The 20553-nt window shown below is 52.5% G+C and overlaps 1 protein-coding gene across 1 annotated transcript in view; it reads left to right on the plus strand.

The window, feature by feature from the left end:
- LOC127386951 (collagen alpha-1(VII) chain-like) overlaps window positions 1-20553 on the plus strand; it is a 93671-nt gene that overhangs the window by 38323 nt on the left and 34795 nt on the right. Inside the window, exons 40-55 of the mRNA XM_051624760.1 lie at window positions 377-478; window positions 1070-1189; window positions 3325-3450; window positions 3717-3833; window positions 12090-12170; window positions 12260-12310; window positions 14129-14164; window positions 14276-14320; window positions 14914-14958; window positions 15537-15572; window positions 16289-16324; window positions 16858-16917; window positions 17591-17716; window positions 18346-18417; window positions 18587-18622; window positions 18737-18796. Coding sequence (XP_051480720.1) covers window positions 377-478; window positions 1070-1189; window positions 3325-3450; window positions 3717-3833; window positions 12090-12170; window positions 12260-12310; window positions 14129-14164; window positions 14276-14320; window positions 14914-14958; window positions 15537-15572; window positions 16289-16324; window positions 16858-16917; window positions 17591-17716; window positions 18346-18417; window positions 18587-18622; window positions 18737-18796 — 1149 coding nt within the window. The remainder of the gene's footprint in view (window positions 1-376; window positions 479-1069; window positions 1190-3324; window positions 3451-3716; window positions 3834-12089; window positions 12171-12259; window positions 12311-14128; window positions 14165-14275; window positions 14321-14913; window positions 14959-15536; window positions 15573-16288; window positions 16325-16857; window positions 16918-17590; window positions 17717-18345; window positions 18418-18586; window positions 18623-18736; window positions 18797-20553) is intronic.

A 20553-nucleotide genomic window follows, 5' to 3' on the forward strand; every position in this document is an offset into this window, starting at 1 on the left:
TCATTGTCTTGAGCTCCTTTCTGCAAGCTCTGGAGATGTGACCAAGGGAGGGGAGGGACTGACTGACCTCCCAGTTGGGCTTGATGATCTTAAAGGTCTTTTCCAACCAAAACTATTTTCTGTTTCTATGATCTGGTCAAATGTAGGGGTTCTGCTTAGGATGGGGAGAGCCACCGTGTAAACACCACTGATCAGCTTCTAGATGCCCAAACCTGGTTTTAAATCAGGTGTTGGCTGGTGGGACCCACCTCTTCCCCATGTGCCCTGTGAGCTCCCCTGGAAGCTGGGCCTTGGGGTGGCTGCAGGTGCAGTGCCCTGTGTCAGGAACAGGAGGGTGACACTGGACTGCTGCCTTAATGGTTTCCACCACTTGCAGCTGGCCCTGCTGAAGGACCTCTCCAACGTGCTCCTGCAGCTGGACGGGCTGGTGCAGCAGCTGGGTGGCTCCAGGACAAGCAAGACCTCCAGGAGAAAGCAGGTACCTCTGCTTTGCCACCAAGCACAGCATGAGTGTTGTCATCTGTCATCCTCGGGGGGGGCAGGGAGACCTGGAAGGAAATGAAAGAGAGACAGAAATGAATCATTGAAGGCTTCAGGGTCACCTCTCTCATCAAGCAGGTTGTGGTGACTTGCAGCCACTGTAAGGAACAGTTAAGGTGGAGGAAGCTAATGGAGCTTCAGGTTAAACTGATGGGATTGCAAAGCACTCTTTTTGTGGTTTTTTGTGGGTTTTTTCAGTGGACATAAAGTAGTCAGTCAGCCCTTGTTGTTGATGGAGGCATCTGGAAGGTGTTCTCCAAAGCCACCAGCCTCCTTGTGCCCCTGGAGTGGTGGGTGAGCCAGGGGAGCAAAGCAGCTTGAAAGCACAAGAAGCCTCCAAAGCAGGAGGGGTCCCAGGGGAGCAGGACTAGCTTGGAAGGAAGGTTTTCAGGTGGCCAGCAAGGAATTGCAGACTCATTCCAGGAAAGCCACCAGGTGGGACAGAACATGCTGGAAAGAGGCACAGGAAGAACCCATCAGGCTCCTGGGAGCTCAGGCCACATCAACTCACTTCTCTTTGTTGTTGCAGGATTCACTGGTGTTTGATACTTCTCATGATGCCCTGGCCAGCCCTGAGGTGACAGAAGAAGCACAAAGCCTGGAGATAGAGGATCAGTTTGGTGCCCCCATGTCTGGAGAACTCCCTAAGGTGAAAATAAACAGCAGAGCAGGTGGAGTGTAGCTGTGTAGATCTGTGCTCCCGTCCACCTGGTCTCCTGCAGCAAAAACATGAAGAGATCTCACGTTCTCCTCCCTTCCTATCCATCGTTTTGGTCTTCTGAGCAAAACCCACCACCAGTTGGGTGGGTTTCCAGTCAACCCTGTGCTCTTGAACTCGCCCTGCAACTTCTTAGAGGCTGTGATCAAGGTGCACCTCTCCTGTCCCAACAGAGATGGATCCAGTCCTGCTGTCACATTGGGTTGAGATTGCCCAAGAGAGGAGCTCCTGCCCTGACTCCACAGCCCTTGCTTGCTTGATTGACCAGGTTAATTGCTAGAGCTGAGCTGGTCACCTGCTTCCTCTGCAATTGCAAGTAGCAGCCAGATTGAGTTCTGGGAGTTAGGAGTTGATTTGCTGTGTTAAGGCTTCATCTCCACGTTGGACCCAAGTTCCAGGAATAACATCAGAGGGCTTTGCCTGGGCCATCTCTCCCAGCTGCTGGAGGAGTCATGGATCTTAATGTGCCCAAACTAGACAGTTGTGATGAGGGACACCCCAGGAACCTGTGCCTGCAGCTGGGGTGGGGCTTTTCTCATCCTCCTCTGGTGACACCCGAGAAGTGACTCCAGGAACCTGGAGTCATTGGAAGGCTTGAACTGGACTGGAGTCTCTTGGTGTCCAGTCCAAGCCTTCCAGTACATGAAGGGGCTACAGGGAAGCTGGAGAGGGACTTTTGACAAGGCCATAAAGTGATAGGATGGGGGAAGGGGGGAGGTGGTCAGGGGGAGGGACGTGGTTCCAAACTGGAAATGGAGAGGTTTAGGTGGGACATCAGGAGGAAATTCTTCCCTGTGAGGGTGGGGAGAGCCTGGCCCAGGTTGCCCAGGGAAGCTGTGGCTGCCCCATCCCTGGCAGTGTTGAAGGGCAGGTTGGATGGGGCTTGGAGCAGCCTGGAATGGTGGGAGGTGTCCCAGGTGGAACTTGGATGATCGTTGAGGTTCTTTCCAACCCAAACCATTCTGTGATTCTATGATTCTGTGGCTCACTGACCATAAAGCCTTGTTGGTTACTGGTAGGAAATGTTGCCTCTAACTGGAACACAAGAGCTGTGGAGGGGTTTGGAGCCAAACCCTGATGATTTAATCTTCTGTGGTTAGTTCAGTGATGACCCAGTTGCTCGGGCACTTAGAAAGGCTGAGACAGGTTCATCCCCTCTTAGCTCTAAGCTCTTGATGTCACCTCAGGTGGGACATGTTGCTTTTCTGGATCATTGCAGCCTGGATGATAGTATTTCAGAGGCTTGAGAGGGAATGAAGTCCTCACCAGTAGTTATAGTTGCCCTAGGAGACACAAAAATGGATATGTGCCAGCAACTCTGGAGCCACCAGTGCTGGGATTTGGGGTACAGAGACACCAAAACTGTCTCTGCTGGGCTTTGGGAGCCCAACACAATCTGGTAGAAAGCATTGTGGACCTCTCTGCTCATCTGGGCCAGTCTGTCCAGGCTGGACTTCAATGAGAAGGGGCTGTTCAGCCTGGAGAAGAGAAGGCTCCAGGGAGACCTGAGAGCACCTTCCAGTGCCTGAAGGGGCTCCAGGAAAGCTGGGGAGGGGCTTCTCATCAGAGAAGACAGTGATAGGACAAGGGGTGATGGTTTTAAACTGAGAGAGGGGAGATTGAGGTGAGAGATTAGGAAGAAATTCTTCTCTCTAAGGGTGGTGAGGAACTGGGATGGGTTGCCCAGGGAGGTTGTTGATGCCCCAGCCCTGGAGGTTTTTAAGGCCAGGTTGGAGGAGGTTTTGTGCAACCTGGTCTGGTGGTTCCCTTCTCATGGCAGGGGGTTTGGAGCTTGCTGATCTTTAAGGTCCCTTCCAACCTTCATGATTCTCTGATTCTATGAGAACGTTGGGCGTGAAGGGATCAAAGCAGCCTCTGCCCCACCAGGGATCCTTGCAGTCTTCCCCAGCCCATCCTTGTTGGCATTTCCCAAGTAAGGTGCAAGAGAGGACTTGGCACCTTTGCTTTCCAGCCTTCTCCTGCTGTCTCTGAGCTTGGTGTTGAGTAAATGTGTTGTGGGTGATGTCTTGACTTTAAAAAGCAGCAACTTCCTTTGGTCTCCACAGGGTGCATCTGCCAGTGGTTCTGAACCTGAGTACGAGCCCCTAGGAAACCCTCCTGAGCCCCTGGAGGAAACATCTGAGGAAGGAAAGAAGGAGACAGACTCAAGAGAGACAAACACTTCTCTCAGTGTATGTAAATGCCTGTTCCCTGGCTTGTGGATTCTGCTCCATCTGTGCTGGTTTCAGAGATGCAAAGTGGTTGCATTTCCCAAAAACATGACTGGGCAAATCCTTGCAAAGCTCTCTGAGTTTTGCCCCCATTTTGCTGAAGTGAAAAGCTAAGCTGGAGAAAGGGTGAGGGTGTCTGCAGGACCCAGAAAAGGGTCTTACTTTCCATCTGCCACTCTGGTCATTAGTGAGGCTGTGTTGTCCCTCATCTCTCCCACCCTCTGCAGGCCTTGGCTGTGCCCCCTCTACACCCAGAAGATGATCTGCAAGGAAACCAGTCCATGGAGCTTCTTGAGTCCTTGGAAGACAGGGTGGAAGGACAACCACAGCAGGACACCAACCATGTATGTCTTCTCCTGCCATTCTGGGCAGTAGAGCAGTGTGGAGATAAGTGATAGACTGGAAGGGACTGGGATGCATCTCTCACCCAGTGCTCTGAGTCTTAGGACAGGTCCCCCCACATCCTCAGAGGAGACCACTGCTTGGACATGGGATCTGGGTGGGAGGCTGATGGCCAACCTTGTCCTCTGCATGCAGACAGGGAAGTGGGAACCCCCAGAGCTCCTGGATAATGATCTGTTGGTTAATTACCCGCTTGGCTGGGGGGAAAAAAGAAGAAAAAGGACAATCTCTTTCTAATCTGAGTCCATCTGGCCTCACCATCCAGTTCTCTGGGGCTTGGTTGATGAAGATGATGATGATTCTTAATATGTTTTTTATTCAGACTCCAGGAAGATTTTAGAGCCCAGACAGGGGATTCAAGCTGTGCCCCAAACAAAATCTTTCCTTTTTCTTCTTGATTTTCACAGAAGTCTCAGAACAGTCCAGAGAACCTCAGGTTTCCCTGCACAGTCTTTTAGACCCTGGTGAGCATCCTCCTGAGCCCAGCTCTGGAGTGCAGAGGGACTCCCTAAAACTGGAGGATTTGGGGGCATGAGCAGGAATTTCATAGAGTCACAGAATGGTTTGGGTTGGAAAGGACCTTAAAGATCATCTAGTTCCAGCCCTCCTGCCATGGGCAGGGACACCTCCCACCATTCCAGGCTGCTCCAAGCCCCATCCAACCTGCCCTTCAACACTGCCAGGGATGGGGCAGCCACAGCTTCCCTGGGCAACCTGGGCCAGGCTCTCCCCACCCTCACAGCCCAGAATTTCTCCCTCACATCTCAGCTCCAGCTCCCTCTGCCAGCTGGAAACCCTTCCCCCTGCTCCCATCCCTGCCTGCCCTTGTCCCAAGCCCCTCCCCAGCTTTCCTGGAGCCCCTTCAGGCCCTGGAAGGTGCTCTCAGGTCTCCCTGGATGTGAACCTCTGCTTGCTGCCACGTGTAGCTCTTTCAGCCCCACATCCCCTCCATCTCAATGCCAAAAAAAAAGCCCCTCAGCATCTGAAGGTGTTAAACCAGCACTGGATGAATGAAGGGCCCTTCCATCCCAAACCATCCGGTGAGTCAGTGTTTCTACCCTGTCCTCCTGTGTGATGGAGTGAATGGTCTGCTTGAAAATCCTCAGAGGCCTTTCAAAGTGACCAAAAATTCCCTTGGACGTTTGCTGGCAGCTCCAGGCAGGGTTACTGCTGGGAACAGCCTTAGCAAGGAGATTTCTAGGAGCAGGAAAGAGTTCCCAGTGGGGAGAGGCTGTGGGAGGAGACCCTGCAGTGATTCAGGCAGCCTGCTGAGCACTTGCTGCTGCTCCCATCACTTCAGATGTCTTCTGGCTGGCTTGGCACGTTGGCCACCACCCTGAATCATGAAGCTGGAGCAAACGGTGTTTGCAGCAGCCACGAGAGGGCTCCTGGCACAAACTCATGCTCACACACACCCACCAGATGCCTGTCTGTGTGTGTGTGAGCTGCAGCTCTGGAGATGATGATGTGGCATGAGCATCCCTCAGCTTTGTTTCTCCTCCTGGATGCACCATTTCCCTTGGCTGGCCATGGTTAAACTGGAGAGAGACCTGGGAGCACAGAGAGGATGGAGCCCAAACCCCCCTCATGTCTTGTGGGATTGGGCTGCAGGACCTTGGCTGAGGTGGGAGCTTTTGGGTGGGCTGCTCTTGAAAGCAGGCAGAGCTCTGTCCCTGAGGACCTGCACCCAAAGACCATGAAATGGAGGGGGTCCCAGATCTGTGGGGCCATTTGGAGCTGTGGATTTTAGCTGTGGTGGGTGCTCTTTGTCAGCAGAGTCCTCAAGGCTTCACACAAGCTCCCGCAAGGGGTAACTCAAGAAATCAGACCCAACCACAGACACCAGCATCTTCTTCCTCTGTGAGACAGGGGTGAGCCCTGTGTGCTCAGGGTCTGGGAGCTCCATGCATCCCATGTCCCCAGACACTGTGGCCACGGCACCAGGAAGGAGAAGGGGTGATCTGGCCATGCCAAGTGTGATGCTTGGGCAGAAAAGAGCAGTGTCCTCAGGGTAGTGAAGAAGTCATTTAATCCTGCATCCCCAGGACCAAAGCCAGACTTCTGTGTCCCGTTTGGGATGTCCTCCTTGTTTTTAAAGTCCCATGAGGAGTGCAGAGCCACAGAACTGAGTTGTTAGTGTCTTGTAGGCTCGTTTATCACAAGGGACTTGAGGCTGGACACTTGTTAACCAAGCTCAGGATGCCTGAGGTGATTTGATTTCTGCGTTGAAGAGCTTGCAGGGGGAGGAGAGACCAACTGTTAAAGGGCTCTTCAATCCTGCAGTGAAAGGCAGGAGAGCTGGAGGGAGGAAGCATCTTTGTTGGAGAGGTGGATGGTGGGATGTAGAGCCCCCTAAGCACGTTGACTGGTGACACCAAGCTGTGTGGTGTGGGCAGCACCCTGGAGGGAGGAGACTTCTCCCAGAAGGGACCTTGAGAGGTGGGCTCGTGCAAACCACACGAAGTTCAGCAAGGCCAAGTGCAGGGTCCTGCACCTGGGTTGGGGCAACCCCAGGCACAGGATGGATGGAGAGCAGCCCTGAGGAGAAGGACTTGGGGGTGTTGGGTGAGGAGAAGCTCAACAGGAGCCAGCACCGTGTGCTGGAGCCCAGAAACCACCCTGTGTGTCCTGGGCTGGCACCAGCAGGGTGACCAGCAGGGCCAGGGAGGGGATTGTCCCCTCTGCTCTGCTGAGACCCCCCTGCAGGGCTGGGGCCACCTCTGGGGTCCCCAACACCAGAAGGACACGGAGCTGTTGGAGAGAGGTCAGAGGAGGCCCCAGAGATGATGGGAGGGCTGGAGCAGCTCTGCTCTGGAGACAGGCTGGGAGAGTTGGGGTGTTCAGCCTGGAGAAGAGAAGGCTCCAGGGAGACCTGAGAGCACCTTCCAGTGCCTGAAGGGGCTCCAGGAAAGCTGGGGAGGGGCTTGGGACAAGGGCAGGGAGGGATGGGAGCAGGGGGAAGGGTTTCCAGCTGGCAGAGGGAGCTGGAGCTGAGATGTGAGGGAGAAATTCTGTGGTGTGAGGGTGGGGAGAGCCTGGCCCAGGTTGCCCAGGGAAGCTGTGGCTGCCCCATCCCTGGCAGTGTTGAAGGGCAGGTTGGATGGGGCTTGGAGCAACCTGGGCTGGTGGGAGGTGTCCCTGCCCATGGCAGGGGGGTTGGAACGGGATGAATTTATGGTTTGCCAAAGCCAAACAGTTGCCCCAATATTTTTAGGGCCCTCCAACCAACCCCGGAGCACGAGTGGATCTACACCCCGGGGGCATTTCCCTTCAGTTGTGTTTGGTGTAAAATCCCCTTCATCCCCAGGAGGGAAAAGCAGGAGCTTTGGAACCAGGAGCTGCCCCTTCTCCCCCAGCAGCTCCTGCAGGAGGAGCTCAGGGCAGGAAGCAAGAAGCCTCTTGTTTTCCAGGCAGCAGCAGCCGCTGCCATCAACGCGTTTTTACCTGTTAAAAAGGTTCACGGGGCCCCGGAGAGAGAAAGGGAAAAAAAAAAGCCTCTAATAGCCCGAGAGTGTCATCTCAGAGGTGCCATTTCTGGCTGGCAGGAGTTAATGGGGGAAGCAAATTAAGTGGTATCAGGATGAGCCCAGCCCCACGTGCAAGGTGGCCGGTTACTCTGGATGAGGCACTTTTGGGGCATGACTGGAGCTGTCACAGACAGTTCCTGCCTCCCCCAGCTCCCCAGACCCCTGCAGTCCAGCTGCCTCTTTCTCAGGGTTAATTCAAACAAATGCCCTTCATTGTCTCCACGTGGATCCACCCACAGTCACCTCATTTCTCCACCTGGTATCTTGGCTTTTCCTTCTTTCTCCTCTCCCTGTGCCTCATTTTTTTTACTGGAAGATTTATATATTTATGGCTGTTTTTTTTGGTGTGGGTTGTTGTTTTTTGTTTTTTTTTTACCCTCCCTTTTATTTCAATTTTTCTCTTTCCTGCCCTAATTTTCTCTCCCCCTTTCCTCCTCTTCTCCTTCCTCTCTTTCCCTTCCTCCCTCACGCTGCCACCTGCAAAACCACCCCTTTCCAAAGCAGCAGCCTCTCTGCCTTTCTCTGAGGTGCTTTTTATTGCTGGCAGCTCTGAGCAGGAAGCTGCTGAAATTGCAGAGGAATTGCAGAATGAAGGGGAGTCATTAACCCCCTGCAATTTCCCACCACCCCAGCAAATGGCAGCTTTCTGAGATGATGGGGGTGGCCTTCCAAACCTCAGCGAGGTCTTGGCAACCCCTGGGCTTTGCTTGGCCACTGCTTGGTGACCTTCTTGGCACACTGGGGGCTTGAGTGTGGACCCATCCTGAAGAGCAGCAGGGTTTTCACAGCTGGGTTGCACCTAGATGAGCTGTGACCCGAGCTGGGAAGGTCCACGTTGGTCTCCTCTAATGGTGCCATCTAACCCACCCAGCTCACTGATGAGGGGAGGGTTAGATTAGGTAGGAAACTGGGAAAGGAGAGATTTAGATGAGATGGGAGAAGGAAATTCTGGGCTGTGAGGGTAGGGAGACCCTGGCCCAGGTTGCCCAGAGAGGCTGTGGCTGCTCCATCCCTGGAGGTCTTTGCCCAGGGAGGTGGTGGAGTTTCCATCTCTGGAAGTGTTTAAGAGAGATGTAGGTGTCTTGGGAGCCTGATTTAAGCACTGGAATTGTAATGTTAGGTTAGTGGTTGGCAGAGTTAGGATATGGTTGGACTCAATGATCTTGGAGTTCTTTTCCAACCTGAATGGTTCTGGGATTCTGTCCAAGGCCAACGTTGGATGTGGCTTGGAGCAACCTGGTCACCTCATAGTGAAGAATTTCTTCCTAATATCTCATCTCTCTCTCCCAGTTTTAATCCATTCCCCTCATTCCATCCCTCCCTGCCCTTGTCCCAAGCCCCTCCCCAGCTTTCCTGGAGCCCCTTCAGGCCCTGGAAGGTGCTCTCAGGTCTCCCTGGAGCCTTCTCTTCTCCAGGCTCAACACCCCAACTCTCCCAGCCTGTCTCCAGAGCAGAGCTGCTCCAGCCCTCCCAGCATCTCCGTGGCTCCTCTGGACTTGCTCCATGGCAGGACAATGATTTTTAAAGCCCCTTCCAACCCAAACCAGCCTGTGATTCTATGGAATTCCATCTCACACCCCAAAATCCTTCTCTTTTAGGGAGCGCACACATCTTTTAGGATGCACACCAGGGTCTAAAAGACTGTGCAGGGAAACCTGAGGCTCTGGGGACTGTTCTGAGACATGTGAAAAGTCAGAAGGCAAAGGAACTGGCTGATCTTTAAGGTCCCCTCCAACCCAAACCATCAATGATTCTATGGTCACCTCTACGTAAGCCTGGGAGATGTTTCTCTACCTTGTCCCACAAAAAGCACCCAAGTGGGCACCCCCCGCCCCGAGCAGCTTCTTTCCTTCCTCCTTCTGGCATCCTCACCATCTTCCAGCAGAAGAATTTCAGTTTGCCTTGAATCAACATTATTTCCCTTTATTTTTTTTTCCTCTGGCGTCTTTGGGTGAGTCAGAAACTTCCTGGGTTCCTGAGCCACGGGCTGAAATGATCATCTGTCTAGTTAAAATCCAGCAAAACAGGGTTATTATCCCTGCAAATCATACAAGGCTGGACTGACCAGCATTTCTTGGAAGTCCTTCATTTAGGAATTACTTTCCCTTAGCTTTAACCATCTAGGAGTCTCAATTGGGATGCATTAAGAACAGGGTGTCCAGCAGATGGAGGGAGGTTCTCCTCCCCTTCTCCTCAGCCCTGGTGAGACCTCACTGGGAGTTTTGTGTCCAGCTCTGGGCTCCCCAGTTCCAGAGGGACAGGGATCTACTGGGGAGGGTCCAAGGGAGGCTACGAGGATGGTGAAGGGGCTGGAGCACCTGAGGAAAGGTCTGTGACGAGTGGAGCCCCTCAGGGGTGGGTACTGGGACCAGGACTCTTCAGTATTTTCATCAAGGGCCTGGAGGAGGGAGCAGAGTGTGCCCTCAGCAAGTTTGCTGCTGACACCAGACTGGGAGGAGTGGCTGACCCACCAGGAGGCTGTGCTGCCATTCAGGGAGACCTGGACAGGCTGGAGAGTTGGGTGGGGAGGAACTTGATGAAGTTCAACAAGGGCAAGGGCAGAGTCTGGCAGCTGGGGAAGAACAACCCCAGGAGCCAGGACAGGTTGGGGGCTGAGCTGCTGGAGAGCAGGGCAGGAGAAAGGGACCTGGGGGTCCTGGTGGGCAGGAGGATGACCATGACCAGCAGTGTGCCCTTGTGGCCAAGAAGGCCAATGGATCCTGGGCTGGGTTAGAAAGGGGGTGGTTGGTAGGTCAGGGGAGGTTCTCCTCCCCCTCTGTTCTGCCTTGGTGAGGCCACATCTGGAGTGTTGTGTCCAGTTCTGGGCCCCTCAGCTCCAGAAGGACAGGGAACTGCTGGAGAGAGCCCAGGGCAGAGCCACAGAGATGATGGAGGGAGGGGAACATCTCCCTGATGAGGAAAGGCTGAGGGAGCTGGGTCTCTTGAGCTTGGAGAAGAGGAGGCTGAGGGGTGACCTCATCAGTGTTCACAGATATGTTCAGGGCAGTGTCAGGAGGACAGAGCCAGGCTTTGTTCAGTGATGTCCAGTGACAGGACAAGGGGCAGTGGGTGCAAACTGGAGCACAGGAGGTTCCATGTGAATATCAGGAAGAACTTCTTTCCTGTGAGGGTGACAGAGCCCTGGGACAGGCTGCCCAGAGAGGCTGTGGAGTCTCCTTCTCTGGAGACATTCAAACCCACCTGGATCCTGTGTGATGTGCTCTGGGTGATTCTTCTGCAGCAGGGGGGTTGGACGTGATGATCTCCAGAGGTCCCTTCCAACCCCTGTGAGATTCAACACATCCTTCTAGGTGAAATTAAACGAGGTCAATCCAGATTCTTCATTTCTGCAGCCAAAAATGTGGAATAACGTTAAAGAACTGCACCCCCCACCCCTGGATTTTTCCCTCTCCTACAAGGAGGTGCCTGGGTTTTTTTAATCTCTTCATCAAGAAATCCATTGATTTCATTGCAAATCAATTTAGAAATAAATTCACAGGGGTCCTTTTTTTTTTCTTTTTATGCTTCACATCAAAATATTGAGCCCAGCCACACGCTGCAGGGCTTCCAATCTGTGGTTCAGGGCCCAGTTTTGGACACTTGGGAGCATCCAGCAGCTCAGGATGGTGTCGTTTTGACAACAGCAGGTGAATAATTTCCTGGTGCCACCGTGGGAAAGAGCAAACAAGTGAGGAGCCAGCCCAGCAGCTCCTTCTGCAGGCTTCACTGCCTGGACCTGAAACGTGTGATCAGCCAAAAGCACCAGCACTGCAAACATCACCAAGTGGCCAATTAACACGTAGGCATTAATAGGCATGAGGTCCCCCCCCCTGATTTGAATCAGATACCCTGGGTGCATTAATTGCAGAGCAGATGTGGTTGTTGCTGGGGTGAGGCTGGTGCAAAGGGGGGTGGGGGGGATGTTTAGGGTTCAAAGTTGCAATGGTTTGGGTGCTTTTTATTCCTTTGGCATTGCAGGAAGTTAATGGCAGGGGGCTAAATATTCTTATCAATAATGGATCTTTTTCTTTCTGGATCTTTTTCTTTCTGTGTATTTTTTTATTTCTGGGTATTTTTTATTTCTGGGTATTTTTTTCATTTCTGTGTATTTTTTATTTCTGTGTATTTTTCATTTCTGTGTATTTTATATTTCTGTGTATTTTTCATTTCTGTGTATTTTTTTCTTTCTGTGTGTTTTTTTCTTTCTGTGTATTTTTTATTTCTGGGTATTTTTCATTTCTGTGTATTTTTCATTTCTGTGTATTTTTTCTTTCTGGGTATTTTTTTCATTTCTGTGTATTTTTCATTTCTGTGTATTTTTTATTTCTGTGTATTTTTTTATTTCTGTGTATTTTATATTTCTGTGTATTTTTCATTTCTGTGTATTTTTTTCTTTCTGTGCATTTTTCATTTCTGTGTATTTTTTATTTCTGGGTATTTTTTATTTCTGGGGTTTTTTTTATTTCTGTGTATTTTTCATTTCTGTGTATTTTTTCTTTCTGTGTATTTTTTCTTTCTGTGTATTTTTTTCTTTCTGTGCATTTTTCATTTCTGTGCATTTTTCATTTCTGTGCATTTTTCACTGATGTTTTCCACTCATCTATCTATTCATCTATGTGAACATAAATAAATCTTAGTTTCTCAGCAGTGTTCCTGCTTCCCTTCCCACAGGAAGATGGGAATTCAGAGGATGGATCTGCACTCCCAAGGCACCTCAGAGCCAGGAGATCTGCTGAGCAGAAGAGACACGTGGTAAAGACCCCATTTCACCCCGGTGACCTTGGGCTGACCAAGGAGATCCTGGGAGATGTTGTGACCTTTCCTTGTTGGTCCCATCACAGGTTCATGCCCCTGGTGCTCCAGGAGCTTGGAAATTCCCATCTGGATCCACGGTGAGTGAAGACCCACCCCCCAAACAAAGGTGTCTCCAAACACATGGATGCAAGGAGGACCCTGATTGTCCTCCTGTGCAAAGCTGTGATGAATGTGGGGGTGGGTGAGAGGTGGGTTGGCAATATTAGTAAATAAAGCAAGAAGCAGCTGCAGGAGAAGCTGTTGTTCTTGGCAGAGCAGATTGTTCTCCTTGTGCCTGGCAAAGGAAAACAGAAGTGGGGAAAATCAAACTTAATCAAAGGAGGGAACATGATAACTTGGGTGATGGGGAGAGCAGCATCACTGGAGGGTGTTTGGTGTCCTGAGAGTGTAGAAGATGTTTGGATGTGCATGTAACTGCATAAATCTATTGTGTTTATAAACACCTGCATCTGTGGCACATCTGCAGAGTCATGATAGAATCATGGAAGGGTCTGGGCTGGGAGGGGCCTTCCAAGGCCATCTAGTCCAACCCTGCACGAGCAGGGACATCTTCAACTAGACCAGGTTGCCCAGAGCCCCATCCAACCTGGCCTTGAATGTTTGCAGGGATGGGGCTTCTACCACCTCACTGGGCAACCTGGGCCAGGCTCTCCCCACCCTCACAGCCCAGAATTTCTCCCTCACATCTCAGCTCCAGCTCCCTCTGCCAGCTGGAAACCCTTCCCCCTGCTCCCATCCCTCCCTGCCCTTGTCCCAAGCCCCTCCCCAGCTTTCCTGGAGCCCCTTCAGGCACTGGAAGGTGCTCTCAGGTCTCCCTGGAGCCTTCTCTTCTCCAGGCTCAACACCCCAACTCTCCCAGCCTGGCTCCAGAGCAGAGCTGCTCCAGCCCTCCCATCATCTCCAGGGCCTCCTCTGGCCTCTCTCCACCAGCTCCATGTCCTTCTGGTGTTGGGGACCCCAGAAGTGGCCCCAGCCCTGCAACCTGGGCCAGGGTCTCACCATAAAAAATGTTGCCCTTACATCTCATTGGAATCTCCCCACTTTTAGTTCAAAACCCCTTGTCCTCTCACTACAGGCCCTGCTAAAAAGCCTGTCCCCAAATTCCATTGCCAAATTGAACACAGCATCTCCAAAATGGAACGTGCAAAGAGTTGATTATTGCAAAATTTGAGAGAGAAAGACCAATTTCCAGGGATTAAGGGTGAAAACTTCTGAGCAGCAGCTTTCCCCTGGGTTTGAATGAATGTCTTTGAAAGCAGTGACCCCCACCCTGCAGTCCCAGGAGGAACAGCAGCTCTGAGTTGAGCTCATCCACTGTGAGAAAACACATGGAATCATTGAGTCATGGAATGGTTTGGGTTGGAAGGGACCTGAAAGTTCATCTACTTCCAACCCCCCTGCCATGGGCAGGGACACCTCCCACCAGCCCAGGCTGCTCCAAGCCCCATCCAACCTGCCCTTCAACACTGCCAGGGATGGGGCAGCCACAGCTTCCCTGGGCAACCTGGGCCAGGCTCTCCCCACCCCACTAAAGAATTTCGTCCTAAGATCTAACCTAGATCTCCCTTCTTTCAGGCCACATCCTCTCACAGACCTCCATAAAGGGCCAGAGTCAGAGTAGGTCATCAGTGGCATTGCCAAAAACCTGGTACTGAGGCATTTCTTGGCTCACAGACCCTGGCACCCCATCTGCAACAGGCAGCACCAGCTCTTAGATGTTCCATCTGGGCTGGAGCAGCTCAGAAGAAGCCTGGAGACCACCCCATATCCAACCAGGGGGCACTTGGATGGGGTTTCTCCTCATCCCTGGTTACACACAGCTTCTTCCCCATGAGATGCCTCCCACCTCCCCCCTGGCTTCCTAACATCTTTCCTCTTTTCTTTCCCAGTCCCAGGCATACCCAGGCCCCCACCACCCAAGGAGAATTAAGGTACAGCACTGACGTTGTGCTCCTCTTATCACAGCTTCCCCACCTCCTTCCCTTCTCCCATCACACCACGTCCCAGCCTCATTCTCTGCATCCATCTCTTCTTCCTTGCAGAAAGAGGAAACTGGCCCAGCAGATCCACCCTCCCATGGCCAAAAGGTCAGAGCTTTTCTTTCACCTTTGAATGCAGATACCAAACAGCACTGGGGGTGGGAAGCCAGGGTGGTGGTGATCCATCTCCCAGGGCAATCTCATTGGGAGGCATCAAGGGTGAAATTTGGCCAGGCTGGTGGGTTCAAGGGGTGGTAACCAACAGTTTTGGCCCCTGGTAATGAGCTGAGCTCCCAGGGCTGCACCTTTCAGGGCTGATCCAGACGTGGAGTTTGTGTTTTGGGGATCTTCAACCTCCCCTCTGAACTTCTCCCAACTCTCTCAGACTCCTGGCATCTTTTAACATCTGCAGCAACCTGGGGCAGGGAGTCCCTCAGCTTAACCCTCACACCTGGCCCTTGCTCTGCAACTTCTATTTTCCTCTCTGCATTTCCACTGCTCGGGACAGGAGGGATGGAGTCAGGCACCTTCCCAGTCTGGCAGGGGAAAGCAAATGATGGAAATGAGAGGTTCCTCCACAGGTGTTTGCCAAAAGCTGAAGCAGGAACAAGGGCAGGACCCACCCAGCCCAAAGAGGGAAGGACAAAATTCCTCCTGGCAATGAATGTTGGCAATTGAAGAGGTTTCCTGTTGTTTTCCAGGGAGAAATGGGAGCTCCAGGAGTCCGTGGAGACAAAGGAGAAAAGGTAGCAAAGGAATATTTTTGGCCTGAGCCTCTGAGACCAGGAAAAGGCTGGAAAGGGAGAGGCAGCTGGGGAGACACTGGTGGAGAGGACATTTAGGGTCTGTGGGAGACTGTGCCAATGTAAACTGAGGTTTCCACAGTCCCACTTGTACCCCTGGACCAATTTCCTTCCCTCCCCTCCCAGCAGAGCCAAATGCTCAAGGAGGAAATGCAAAAACTCAGGGGTTTTCCTGGTGTGGATGTTCTGCTGGACCAGGGAATTAAACCAGGTGTCAGGGCAGGCAAAAACCTTCAGCCCTGGCAGGAGGTTGGAGGTGGAAGAAGAGTCACACAAAACACCATTTCATCAACACTTTTGGGCAGCAAAGGTGGCAGATCCAAGGTGGTGGGACCCAGATATTCAGGAGGAAGGTGAACAAGGCAGGGTGGTTGTTAAAAGACACAGCCCAAAGGGACAGGGGGTACTGGTGGGGTACTGGTTGAACACCCCTGTGCTGCTGCAGCATCCTGGGGACACTGGCTTGGGGAGGCAGGGAGGGAGTGGAGGTGACTGGAAGGGGGCTGGTTCTTGTCTTGCAGGGGCAGCCTGGGGAGATGGGGGAACCTGGAGAAAAGGTGAGCTGTGGGGTTGGTAGCAGCAGCTGTGGTCCAAACTGGAGATTGCCATAGGAAAGTCATAGGATCATGGGATGGTTTGGGTTGGAAGGGACCTCAAAAATCATCTAGATCCAACCCCCTGCCATGGGCAGGGACACCTCCCACCATTCCAGGCTGCTCCAAGCCCCATCCAACCTGCCCTTCAACACTGCCAGGGATGGGGCAGCCACAGCTTCCCTGGGCAACCTGGGCCAGGCTCTCCCCACCCTCACAGCCCAGAATTTCTCCCTCACATCTCAGCTCCAGCTCCCTCTGCCAGCTGGAAACCCTTCCCCCTGCTCCCATCCCTCCCTGCCCTTGTCCCAAGCCCCTCCCCAGCTTTCCTGGAGCCCCTTCAGGCCCTGGAAGGTGCTCTCAGGTCTCCCTGGAGCCTTCTCTTCTCCAGGCTGAACACCCCAACTCTCCCAGCCTGGCTCCAGAGCAGAGCTGCTCCAGCTCATCTGCTTCCTGGGAGCAGGGTGGCTCTGGGTTAGGAGATTTGGCTCTTCCTTGGTAGCAGAGCAGCTGCCCATGTCCTCAGGGGAAGACAGATGGAGGTCAGAGGGACCAGTTGATCCATGCTGCTGTAGGCAATGAGCACAACTGGAAACCTTTGCTGTTGCTCAGGGTTGCTCTGAGGTTCTACCTCACCTGAGCTCCTGCACAAGCTTGGTAACTCTCTCTTCACTTCACAGGGCACCAAAGGAGACAGAGGTGAAAATGGCCAAAAGGTAAACAGCTGTGGCACCACAGCCAGGCGTGTCTCTTCTTACCCTGTGAGAGCTGTCCTCATGCTCTCCCTCCTCCTTCTGCCTCACCTAACCTCCCCATCTCAAGGGGAGGTGTCCAGGTAACCTCCTGAGATGTGGGCTCAGTGTGTCCAGTAGCTTTGCTGGGGACCCAACATCTCCCTGTTGACTAGGGAAGGGCTTGACTGACATAGACAGGACACCCACCCATTAAATGAGTCATGTCAGAAGACAAACATCTCACCCATTCTGATGCCATCTCCAGTAATGCTCCTTCAACTCAGATCCCTCTTTTCTAAAGCTGTTAAGATGCTCTCAACAGCTTGGTGTCTCTAGGTCAGATAATCCTTCTCACCCTCCAGAGATGTGGTGGTCAGTAGGAACCCTCAATGCAGGATCAGCTCTGAGGGCCTTCAGCCAGGGTTTCCTCAGAGCAGCATGAAGCAAACTCTCATTCTGATGGGCCACAGTGAAAGGAGGGATCTTGATTCTTCCTGACCTTCTTGTCTTCACAGGGAGAACCAGGAATTGGGTTCAGAGGTCCTGTTGGTCAGGCTGGGCCACCTGGTTACAAGGCAAGCCTTTCTTCTCTTCTAGATGGGCTCTCACTTGGTTGGGGGGTTTTTTTTTTTTGGTCTTTCTCTTTCTGGTCCTTGCTTTCCACCTTTGGGTGTGGAGCACGGGACCTGCCAGGGCTACAAAGATAAAGCACCAAAGCTAATCCCAGCCTGGGAAGGCAGGAACACCATCACTTGGTTCTGGGATAAAGGGAGTGCTCTGTGTCCTCCAAAGGGCTGTTTCAAAGCAGGTGAGGTCCAGAAGATAAAGATCATAGAATCATAGGCTCATAAAATGGTTTGGGTTGGAAGGGACCTTTAAAGGTCATCTAGTCCACCACCTCTGCAACGAGCAGGGACACCTTCAGCTGAGAAAAATGGCTATGAAAAAATAATCCAGGGAATTGTGGTCTCAGCAGAGGAGCATTTCCATGATCCCTTGGGGTGTTGCAGGTCTCCAGGGCTTCAATTCACTGAAGGCCTGCAGCTAAGGGGTCCCCTCTCAGCAAGACATGGTACAGCCCTTTCTCCAGCCCTAGGACCTCTCTCATGGACCAGGGCTGGAGAAGGTGTCCCAGATTCTCAGTACTGGCCATGTGAATTCAAGAAGACACCCCAGGCTTTCTCCAGAGCCTTTAGAGGGGACAGTTAATCCCACCTAAGATCCAAATTCATGTGATTCACTCAACAGGGTGAACCAGGGGCCCCAGGACCTCCAGGAGCTCAGGGCATCCAGGGCATTCGTGGCATTGCTGGCACCCCTGGGTCACAGGGGGACAGAGGAGCTCCAGGTGTGCCTGGGATGCCAGGACAGAAGGTAGGTGGTGAGCAGTGAGGGGACATCATGTGTTCTGTTAACCACCTCAAGGTGGGAACAACAAAGGACCTACTGAGACTGTCTATGTTGGGTGCCCACTGTGGGTCAAGCCCCCACCAACCCACATCTCCAGGTCCTGAGCCTGTAAGGGGAGGTAACACCATTCATGAGGCTGATTAATGTCATTGGGGAATGTCCTTCAAGTTCAAAAAAAGGCCCAACAGTGGGTGTCCAAGCAAGGTGGAGACCCACTGTTCTCCTTTTAAACTTGGTGATGGGACTTGATGAGACAGCTGGGAAGACAAGGAGTGGCCAGAGCACAGGGGATGATGTGAGCAGGGGGTGTTGGGGTCTTTAGCCCCTGGGAACAGAGGGAGCAATGGGTGAGTCTCACTGCAGGGACAAGGTGGGCTGGGGGACAGTGGTGTGCCTCAACTCAGGGTCCTGGTGTAGCTGGAGTCCCTTCTTCTCAAAGACAAGAGGCCCACACAAGGAGCACCCCAATGGCTCTTGATCCTGCTTGCAGCCAGAGAACACCTAGGAGCACCTGCTCCTGCTTTTGAGCTGGATGGGGAAAGCAGGACATCCCCATCAGGGTGTTCTCCTCCTTCAAGGAGTTTGTTTTCAAGGGGGAGCGTGGGAAGAGAGGACGGAACGGACCTTCTGGGCCAGCAGGACCAGCAGGATCCCCAGGAAAAGAGGTGACTTTTGTACATCAGTGTCTTTTGGGTGGCTGGGGAGAGAACTTGGGAAGAGGACCTGGTGCCTGGGCTGGGTGAGCTTTCACCCTCCTGGAGCACTGGGACAGGAGAGCGTGGAGGAGATGCAAGGCCAAGTCCTTCCCTCTGTTTTGTTTTCCTTGCTCCACAGGGGGTTCCTGGGACACCTGGACCCAAGGGCAACAAGGTCAGTGCCCACCTGCCAGGCAGGTGGCAAGCAGTTGAGATCCTGGGGTGCCAATGGGGCAGCTCATGGGTGTCCCTGCTCCAAATGAGACCTTCAGGATTCTCTCTTCCTCAGGGAGAAATCGGTGTTGGAGCAGCTGGTCCAAGAGGTCCACGTGGACTCCCTGGCCCTCAGGTAGGTCCCTCCATAAATGTTCCTGCCTTGGCTTCTTGCAGCTGGCCCTCCCCTGAAGGCAGCTTTCTACCATCACCTTCTACTCACCCATCTTAGAAGAAGCCTCAAGGGTTGATTCCAAGGGCCTTCCTTAATCTTTCACCAGCCAGATTTGGAGGTGGGAGACACTGCTGTGCTGACCAGAGCCTCTCCACAGGTCACAATCAGCATCCTCTCCATAATTAGACACCCTCAACCATTACAGATCACACTAGTCAGCTGAACCCTGCCCCTCTGGCTCTGCTTTCACCAGCCTGCTGGGATCATGGAAGGCCAGATCTACACCCCCACACCTGCCTGATCTAATCCCAGCTGGCTGCTGAGGAACCACCTTGGGTTTGTATGCTTTGGGGATGCTACCTGCAAGCTCATTCCTGCAGAAATCTACCTCCAGCTTTTTTTTAATCCTCCTTCCCTTCCTCCTTCTTGTTGCCCTGGCAGAAGTCAACCAGCTCCCACCACCTTTGGGGCAGCCAGGTTCACTTTTCCTCAAGCTGCTGAGGAGTTTTGGTCTCCTTCTGGCAAAGAGCCCCAGGAGACCCTCTTGAGTCGTAAGCAGAGGCCATGGCTCTTCTTGCTGCTCCCGTGGCTGTCCCAGGAATAAACTGATTTTTATGCTGTGCTCCATTTAGACAAACTCCCCACCTGCCAGCAGAACCCTTCAGTGAGGCCCCTGAGACAAAACACTTAGTGAGAATGTCAGCATCTGTGAAAGGTCTGGGGTGAACTTCACTCGAGCTTCATCATCTGAAGGAGAGGATGAAAGAGTGTTTCTGCTCTTCTGCCTCTGGCATAAACCTGGGGTGAATCACAGAATATCTACTTGCATTTGTGTGGGGTGGGTGGGTGGGCATCACTGGGTGATGCCAAAGTCTAGGCAGCCTAGACAGGTAAGTCTTGTAGGATCTACCTAGGGAGGTCCTAAAAGGACTTCATGGACCCACCAGCACAGCTCTGCCTTGTAGCAAGGTTTATAAAGAGCCAGTGGGGCAGTTCAAGTCCAGAACAAGGTCTGCAGCATCTGGAAAGCATGGCTGGGCATGAAGATAAGCCTCACATTGGTCTCCAAGGAGTAGTCCTACCAGGGCCTCTTTATACCAAGGAAGAGACACCTTTTTGGGGTGACTTACACCATACTAAATCAGGTGCAGATGATCTCACAGATTCCTGTTGTTCTCAGGGACTGAGGAGAAGCTGAAGCTTGAAGCTTCAATCTGACCAGAGCATTATTCTCTAAACACTGCAGTGTCATGGGGGGATCCCAAGCCCTTTAGACACTTTGCTCCAGATCCACAGGAGCATTAAAACATTAAGGCACCTAGTCCTGATGGAGATCACAGAATCAATCACCAAGGCTGGAAAAGACCTCTCAGATCATTCAAGTCCAGCCTATGACCTGACACCACCACACCAGCCAGATCATCTACCACCCTAGATCCTTAACCCTAGACTATTTAATCTAGACCCTTACACCTAGACCTTTAAACCTTGACCCTTAGTGCTAGAGTCCTGGACAGAATCATCCCAGAAGATCATCAAGTCCAACCATAACCTAAATCCCCCTCCCATAACCTGATCTACCCAATCAGTGCTTAGATCATCTCACTAAGCACTATATCTACATTTCTTTTAGACACCTCCAGGGATGGTGACTCCACCACCTCCCTGGGAAGCCTGTGCCACTGTCCAACCACTCTCTGGGTAAAGAACTTCTTTCT

Source organism: Apus apus, chromosome 1, assembly GCF_020740795.1.
Source record: "Apus apus isolate bApuApu2 chromosome 1, bApuApu2.pri.cur, whole genome shotgun sequence".
Taxonomy (NCBI): Eukaryota; Metazoa; Chordata; class Aves; order Apodiformes; family Apodidae; genus Apus; species Apus apus.